The sequence below is a fragment of the Silene latifolia genome, chromosome Y (assembly GCF_048544455.1).
Source record: "Silene latifolia isolate original U9 population chromosome Y, ASM4854445v1, whole genome shotgun sequence".
Taxonomy (NCBI): Eukaryota; Viridiplantae; Streptophyta; class Magnoliopsida; order Caryophyllales; family Caryophyllaceae; genus Silene; species Silene latifolia.
Window position 1 is genome coordinate 374,943,667 of NC_133538.1, and position 9,635 is coordinate 374,953,301.

A 9,635-nucleotide genomic window follows, 5' to 3' on the forward strand; every position below is an offset into this window, starting at 1 on the left:
ATTATTGTCGAAGGCTGGTAAGGAGGTTCTTATAAAGGCAGTTGCCAATTCACTTCCTACCTATGTGATGAGTGTTTTCAAAATCCCGGCAACCTTTTGTAACGTCCTCCGTTCGATGGTGTCTCAATTTTGGTGGGGTCATGGCGAAGGGAAGCGCGGTATCTCGTGGGTCTCTTGGAAGAGCTTGTGTCGGCCCAAATGTGTGGGAGGTCTTGGTTTCCGAGACTTTGAACTGTTTAACGATGCTCTCCTAGGGAAACAAGCGTGGCGGTTGGTGGCTGATCCGGAGTGTCTCTAGGCTCAGGTCATGAAAGCTAAGTATTACTACACGAGGGATTTTATGAATGCGGAAGTGGGGCAAAGGCCAGGCTATACCTGGCGCAGTATTATTGGTGCACGAGAGGTTTTGGAGTGTGGTTTGCGAAGAAGGATAGGTGATGGTAGAGATACGCGTGTGTGGGAAAAGCCGTGGGTCGAAGGGTGCCAAAGGGGGAAGGTAATCTCTCCATGTGGGTCGGGGAACGAACTTATGTATGTGGCCGACTTACTCAAACCAGGAGGTAGGGGATGGGATGAGGAGATGCTAAACCGTTACTTGCTGCCCTTCGAAGCCAAACGAATCCTCAATATGCGAGTTAGTCCCAATTTACCGAGAGATGGGTGATATTGGGGCCTGGAGAAGGATGGCGAATACTCGGTGTAGTCTGCTTATGCGTGTTTGGTTGGGGATGCTAGTAACTCGGGGAGCTCGTCAAACTGGGAAAAGGAAAAGTGGTTGTGGAATCGGCTGTGGAAGGTTCGAGTATGGCCTCACGTTAAACTATTCTTCTGGCAGCTGTGCAGTGGAGCTTTGTCAACCTTGGATAACATTGCAAGTCGAACTAGAGGTGAGTCTTCTTTATGTTGTTTTTGTCAATCGTTTTCCGAATCTTCTTTACACTTGTTTCGAGATTGCAGTGTGGTAAGGTGGGTGTGGAATGCTCTCGGTTTAGAGGGGAAGGGGACTGATGAGGGGTTGGGGACGGGGAATAGTACGCGTGATTGGGTGGAGGGTCGATGGGGGAGCTTGAGGCGAGTTTGTATGGGGCCTTTAAGATTGGGTGCTAGGCCATTTGGGATCACAGAAACAAGGTGGTCTTTGACGGAATGCAGGTGGAGCCGGATAGAGTAGTGCAACGGGTCAGGGACATCCTACAAAAAGTGAGTGGTATTGTGGGGTATGGTGAAGGCCGTGGAAGGAAGAGGACGAAGGATACAAGTGGGGAGGAGCATGAAGGGTGGAGGCCGGCTGTTGAAGGATATATAAAAATTAACGTGGATGCGGGGATCAAGAAAGAGGAAGGGGTTAGTACGGGAGCGTTGTGTCGAGATGTCCGGGGTAGGGTGTTGTGGGGACTAACAGTGGAACGTGATGTTGTTTGGGACCCTCGTTTCGTGGAGGCAGCGGCTGTGTTGGATGGACTGCAAGAAGCTCGGGCACGAGGATATCAACGGGTAATGTTGGAGAGCGGCTGTCTTCAAGTCATCGATGCGCTAAGGGAAAAACGCAATGGACGAAGCTCGTTTTCTCTTCTTATTGCTGATATTTTACTTCTTTGTAATTCTTTTAGTTCGGTTATTTGGTCTCACACGGGTCGGATAAACAATACCGTAGCTCATGCTTTAGCTCATATCTTTCCTAGGGTAGCTGGCAAAACTATTTGGTCGAATGTTTTACCTCCTGTTGCGGATTCTGCAGCAGCCTTTGATTTATCATTAATGAATTAATACCCTCCGGGGTCTTTTCCTCAAAAAAAAAAAAAAAATTAGGACAGAGGAATATGGCGGTTGTATTGTTCACCTTCGTTGTACATCGGCCATAGTCTCCTTATATATGCAACACTATATGCGGAAGCAATTGTATAAAACTCATTTTATTATTCCGAAGAATTAATTAATATTATTAATTGATAATTATGTCTAACCGTAAAATTTTATTAGTGCAAAATTGCAAACTTAGTTTTCCATTCTAATTCAAACACCACCAAATTAAGGTGGCGTAAATTAATCTTACCATTGTATGAAATTGTTGCATGTTACGTAGCTTTTACAATCATGGACTATATTTTTTAGTCATTAAATTCACGACTATAGGTATTAGGTAATAGTAATATAAACAAACCCCATCACTAACAAAAATTATTTTAAACTTATTATCCATTCAAAAAGTGAAGATAACTAACGAAACGAATTGTGGCCTTACCCATGTATTTAGCCAAGGAAAATGTAATAACAAATTATGGTGTAACCTATGTATTTAGCTAAGGACATATCAAGTTATTTTAGCCGGACTTAGGGACATGTTTTGCGGGGATGATTGTCCCGAGATGGATGAACTCCTTGGTCAAGCCATTATGGAATGTGGAGTGCCATCTTTTAAAAGTGTCAGCATCCTCAAAGATAAGGGAAACACGTTCTTTAAAATGGGTGTTGTGCCTCGGGCATTTTTCCATTATAGAATCGCGCTTAAATTTCTCTTGCTGATGGGTACCCCTGCTAGTTATGATGAATCTTCTGCAACTTCTCTTGCAATCTCCATCTTTTTAAATCTCGCAGCTTGTGATTGAAAGACCCCCGATTACGACCAAGTTTGTTGGTACTGCTCTTTGATTCTGTTGGTTTATCCTTCTAATGCTAAAGCACTTTACCGAAGGAGGTTAGCTTTTAAGCATTTGAATCTCCTTCCGAAGGCCGTTGCTGATTTTGAATCCGCTCTCAAGTTTAGTCCACATAACAAGGATATTTCCCGAGAGCTACAAGATGTGGTTGACCGTTTGGCTATCAATTTAAATGGAAAACGAGAATCTTCTCCGACGGTTCCTCTTGACATAAAAAGGAAAGGAAAGAAGCCCTTGTTGTCTCCGGCTTCGTTTGTTGATTGTGTCCCTGCTAGCTTACCAGAGGTGACTATGGATTCCGAGAGTAGCCTTGTGCCTTGCGAGGCCATGGATGAGATCGTCTACTCAGCTAACTCAAGATCATCTCACTTCAGATTTACTAATAAGAAGAAGCCACATAATAATCTACATCTTTCATCTCAAGACTATGAGAATTTAATGCAGGGAAAAAATCTGGAATTCTTTCACCCTAGATCCATGTCTACCATGAGGGTCCGTCCCCTCATCTCTAAAACCATCCAGACGGGAACTCCCCTGGAGGATATTTCAGGGCCAGCAGAAGTTCCCATTTCTTCTCCTATGTCGGAGAATCCTCATCCAACCTTTGATGTCAAGCAAGAGAGTGATACGCTGGTTCAAGAGGACGTCATATTCCAAGTTGATAAGAAGAAAAGGCTCTCTTCTGAGTCTTCCCATGTTAGCAAAGTATCAATGACCACGTTTAAATTTGCAGCGGTTAGAAATCATTTAGATAGCAAATGGAGTCGCAATGAAGGTTTTTCTCATGGTAGCGGTCGTAAAGGTCTTGCTTTTACTATTTCGAAGAAACGCTCGTTTGTTTCCATCAACGTTTCAACCTCTTTTTGTAGATTTCCTCAATCTACCAAGATGGTAACAAGGACCAAGAGAAAGGACATTCAATCCATCGAGTTTGACACCCACTATCATCCACCTTTTAAGAAGAATCGTATTTTCTCTTCAGTTACGACTTCTTGTACCTTTTCTTCGGTTATATTAGGTTGCTCAGGGGTATCTAATCCCCCTTTGTTTGTATTTGAATAAACGGTTTGTAGTACTTTATTTTATTTATGAAAGTTTACTATTGTCGAAAAAAAAAGCTAAGGAAAATGTATCCGCCAATATTTTGTTTTCATTATTACTCGTATGATTTATGAAGCTAAGGAAGTAAGGAACGTTTGGTAACTTTGGTTCTATGTATAATTGGAGCTATTTTCCTTGGCTAAGCTAGAGAGATGATATATAGTTAGTCAATTAATAGACTATACCACCAGTTGTATGGTTTAGAATTCGAGCTCTATAATAAAGTTTTCGAGTTTTGTTTTAAAGTATCGGAGCTATACGGTAAATTTTCTGAACTCACACACTTAAACATAAAAGAAAATAAACTTTTAAAAAGCTCAGAAAAACTACACATGAGCTCGGATAAATGAATAGTGGTTGTATAATGCTTATTATACAACTGGATGTATAGTAGTATTTGTGATAGTTAGTAGTGTAGAAATAAATTGCATGTTAACTCATCTACCACTATAATGTAAAACTTTTTCTTCACGGCGGTAAAAAAAAAGCAACTAAACCAAAGTCCTAAAAGCTACCCATCTAGCGATAAAAGTAAAAGAAAAGTTGGACTCAAATATTTCATATATATTTTTTTTTTTTTTTTTTTGGTGACGAGGAGGTTGGATCCTCCCCGGATACAGGACCCCACCCTGCTAGGCGCCTGTACCATGTGAGTTCTTTCCCGCGGGGATTATTCCCTCTCCGGGCGTCAGGTCCCCAAGAAAGTGTTCATCTAGGGAATCGAACCCAGGACCTCGCAATTCCTCCTTAGTAGGCTTTGAGGTTACCCTGGAATTCCACTAGACTCACACATCTTGGGTAATATTTTACTTCTTTATTTTAGAGTAAATTATCAATTACACCCACGTCAAATACACATTTTTACATTTACTCCCACGTCAAATTTTTTTATTAAATTACACCCAAGTTAATAGCTCAGTTTACAAATTGCACCCAATATCGGAATCCGGTCACTTTTCCGTCAAAATTCAAATTTTCTGGGTAGAAAATTGATTTTAGGACATTTTTGCCCTCCCTTCCTTCTTCTTACTTGTCAGTTTGTTTTTTCCCCTTCATACTCATCTTCCCCAATTTAATTTCTCTCTCATCTTCCCCAAATTCCCAATTTAATTTATATCAATTCGAAATAGAGAAAGTCCCCAAATCCCCAATTTAATTTATCCCTCATCAATTCGAAATAGAGGAAGTATACACAAAGGAAGATTTATGTGAGCAATGTGTTGGCGAAATTGGACCCGAAGAAGTTTTGGTGCTTGAGCAATTTCGGTTTGAAAGTCGGCGGTGGTCAAACTGTCATTTGTCGTGGGAGTTTCGGGGTCGGGAAAGAGCACTATAATATCTCTTATACAAAGGTTTTATGACCCAGTTGCCGGTCAAGTTTTCCTGGATGGAAGAGATCTAAAGCAATTCAACTTGAGATGGCTTAGAAGCCATCTCGGGTTAGTTCAAAGGAACCAGTGATCTTCTCAACTACAATAAGAGAAAATATCATATATGCAAGGCACAATGCTAGTGAAGCTGAAATGAAAGAGGCGGCTAGGATTGCAAATGCTCATCACTCCATCAGCAGCTTACCTCATGGCTATGACACTCATGTTGGTATGAGGGGTGTAGATTTGACACCTGGACAAAAACAGGGAATTGCTATAGCTAGAGTGGTATTAAAAAATGCACCCATTTTGTTGTTAGATGAGGCAAGCTCAGCCATATAATCGAAATCTAGTAGAGTGGTTCAGAAGCTCGGATACATTAATAATGGGAAATAAAACAACAATTCTCATAGCCCACAGAGCCGCGATGATGAGACACGTAGACAATATTGTCGTACTTAATGGGGGTAGGATAGTCGAGGAAGGAACCCATGACACTTTGGCCGCCAAAAACGGATTGTATGTTAGGTTGATGCGACCTCATTTTGCAAAGGGTTTACGTCGGCATCGGGTGATTTGAGTAGAACTTTGTTATCGGGTTTTTGTTGATTGCCCTTTGTGCCATATGAATTATATTGATTATCTTAACCCTAAGCTCATGTTGACCGCTTAGGCGTCTGGGATGATTGGCGATGGTGAATACGAGATCATATTATGCTGATTGAATGTCTGCTAGCCTTTGGAGCGTGCTCTCGACCAAAGACAGCGATTTTAGGACGCAAAAAGGTGACGGTATATCTGGGTTGATGTCTCCGTTAAAAGATTAATTGACATTGATCAATTTGAGTTGGGGGAAACTGTAATATTCTTGGGTGGGTTTACTGCCAACTATTTTTTAAATATTGGGTTTAAGAATTTGTTTGATGTAGAAACTGTTGCCTAGAAATTTGTTTGATGTAGAGGGAGCAATGAAATGATGGTTATTGAGAAGATGAAAGAGAAGCATGAATGAAGAAGAAAATAAATGCAGGGGCAAAATCGTCATTTTATTAATTTTTTCACCTGAAAATGGCATTGGGTGCAAATTATAACCTGAGCTATTAACTTGGGTGTAATTTAATAAAAAAATTTGACGTGGGAGTAAATGTAAAAATGTGTATTTGACGTGGGTGTAATTGATAATTTACTCTTTATTTTATAATAAGTTAACTTAGATAAATTCAATTGTACATGTAAATAACATGCTGGTCTAGTTTCTTGTAGAAGACGATTTTACATAAAGATAATTAATAGTAAATAAATATTAAAAGACTCCATTGTACAATAAAATCACGTAAAACCTAAACCATTAATGAAATAAAGGTGGTTAGTCCGTATGAATTAACATAACATTCTTGAAATTTGGAGATTTAATCTACAAATTCATGGATCGGAGTAGTGTACCTATAAAAAAATCAGATGGCAAAATTATAGTATAAAATTATAAGAGTTATACATCCTTGAAACTTAGAGATTTAATCTACAAACTCAGGGATCGGAGTAGCGTACCTATAAAAGTATCAGATGGCAAAATTATAGTATAAAATTATAAAAGTAAAAATATTCAATGACAAAATCATAGAGTACGAAATCATAAAAGTTGAGCTTCTTCAGAAAAAAAAACTTTACCCACAAAGTTTCATTCTAGAAACCAAAACAATTTATAGTTGTATGCTTGTATAACTTACTTTCCTTTTATTAAAATTATCAAGAGTAATTAAGTACCTACAATCAAAGAATAGAGGAGATTAGTAAGCATGTATTGCAACTTGCAAATTCTTGAAATATAGCTTTATAAACTCATGAAATAGTATACGTAAACAAAAAATTAAGAGCAAGATTATACTCCATATAATAAAAGCTATATAAACATCAAAATTTCACCATGACTTTGTGTGTAGGGGTTTTCTGCCTTCGTATCAACACAATAAAAAAATTCAATCTCCCGGTATTATTTTCATATCTGTTGGAGGATAGAGTTGTTAGCTTTAATAGGCTTGTCTTGTAGAGTCCAGGTACATGTTCTCATAAGAGCCGAATACTACGACTCCATGGCAGCTCTCCAATTATTATTTTTTGCAGCTTGGTAATAAGTACGAGGCTCAATTTCTGTTTCATTCACTTTTGGGGTTAATGGATGCCTGGTTGATATATTTGTAGTCTATGGGTTGAGGGAATTTATGCGATCACGGGTTGATATGGGGTGAATGTAAGAAATATGGGCCTAATACAATAATATATGTGGATAAATTATTAATTCGGTAATAATTGTATTTATGTGCTATCAGTTAAGGTTAGTCCAAAAAGTGATCCATTACGGTGTATTAAATATGGGCTTATTCACGTCTTAAAAAGTATGGGTTGGTCTTTTATCTAAGTGTAGATACCCATTAGGTTTGCTAATGCATGATGGGCGCATTAGACTAAGCAGACTATATATAAGTCATTTGGGTTATGATCCGTGGTAGCACATAATAACCTAATCTCCCCGCATCCCATAAGTTGAGGAGATACTTGTTGGTATGTGTGTCTACTAGAAGACCTAATCCCGAAGACCGTCCCTTCACGCGGTTCATCCTAATCTTTTGTCATGTAATTAGGTACGCTTTCGCTCTACAATTACCGAGTAATTTAGTATGAAGTTATTGTCTCTATTCGGATTAAATCTAACAAGTGGTATCAAAGCCACCTTCATATTAAATTATTTGGATTTGATAAATTTAAACTACCTTGATATTGTACGCAATTTGACCTGCGGCATGACTCAAGTCATGTATCAAGGTATTAATTTTTTAGTTGGGATTGACGATTTGGGATCTGTGGTAATGGAAGTTTGATAAATTGATGTGGTGGATAAATCTTGCTCTTGCCTTGAAAATACGGTATTTAGGCAATAAATTAGATATGTTGTTCTTCGCACCAATTCCTCTTGTAGGAAGATTACGCCTTTTTCTCGCATTCAGAAGGCTGTTTCTTGCATATTGAAGCCTTCTATTGGCGTCGGGTATTTTCATTATCCGCGTCACAAATGGTTGGAGCATGACACTCTGAAACTGATCACTGAAAATTATGCATTTCACTTGTCGTGAGGGTCAAATAAATTGATAATCTATTCGGTAAGACGATTTAAACAAGATCTCAAATGATTATCTTTTATGTTATATATTAGAAGTTATATTGGAGATTCTTCTTACTAATGAATAGTGTCCAAAAAGCAAACGTACAGAAACAAATGGAACGGAGGTAGTACTTCACATTATTTAGCTTTAAGAACTCGAATTTTTATTAAGGAATAAGGTTACTAAACATTTTTTTGACAAAAATAACCTTCCCAAGTGCTTTGTTTTTACCCAAACTCTTGTTTACGGCGGAAGTATCCAATTTTCTTTTTGATAAAAACCCGTAAGGGTTAATTCCTTACTATTAAATCATCAAGAACCAAAGACATTATCCAGTTCAGAAGATCAACATTCCAACTACGTCTACCAGCAACCCATGGCATTGCATGATCTAGTCCATGCGCAACCATATTAAAATTCCTACGAACGAAATCAAAAGAAACTGACTCAAAACAAGTACAAATATCCAAAATATCTTTATAAATTAAAAACGGCTCACTGCGCCCGCTACGACGATTCTTCAGATCATCAACGACTCCACGACAGTCATTCTCGATCACGACTGAAGAGATACCCGCGTGCTTCGCTTCCTTAAGACCCTGCAACACCGCTAAAGCTTCGGCCAACACTGGAGTGATAACCCGTGCTTCTTGGATCGTAACTCCCCACTCCATACTACCCGAGGCATTTCGACAAACAACCCCCAACCCCGTACCCACACCCTCAATCACGCCCGCATCAACATTGACCTTAACCCACCCCTCTCTCGGCCTCACCCATCCCCGGTCACCATCAGCGACACCAACCCTCTCCCTATTCACCACGCCATTATCAATAGCGCCCTCCATCTCCCAAATTATCTCCCTCATCCTCCGTACCACCTCCTCCCCACGCCACTCACCATTATCAAAAACACCTTTGTTTCGCTTCTCCCAAATAGCCCAACACCCAGTCATGAACAGCCCACACTATTTTTCATCCAAACCTTTCATCACCTCTTCCACCCACTCCCTCACCCTCTCAAACCCCGCCTCAGGTAGTACCTCCACCCCTAACCCCTCTCATATCCCTTCCACTCACCCACAATCCCGAACTACATGGAGACAAGTGTCCACACAGTTCAAACAACGAGGACAAGTATTATCCGTCAATTCCATACGAGCTGCGATATTCTTTTTGGTAGCTATCGCATCGTAATTACATAACTGCCAAAAGAACACTTTGACTCAGAGTAACATTGGTGCTTTCCAAATTTTACTCCAAAGCAAATTCTTCTTCTCGTAGTGTGACTGCCCCGCCACTTCTCGAGAACTCTCCTCCGTCAGAAGCAGATAGGCCGATTTGACCGT

At 39.7% G+C, this 9,635-nt stretch overlaps 1 protein-coding gene across 1 annotated transcript; it reads right to left on the minus strand.

The window, feature by feature from the left end:
• Nucleotides 1–8,576: 8,576 nt before the first annotated feature.
• On the minus strand, nt 8,577–9,242 carry LOC141631880 (uncharacterized). The gene has a single exon (XM_074444495.1). It carries the CDS (start codon nt 9,240–9,242, stop codon nt 8,577–8,579), a length of 666 nt encoding a protein of 221 aa, XP_074300596.1.
• Nucleotides 9,243–9,635: the final 393 nt, after the last annotated feature.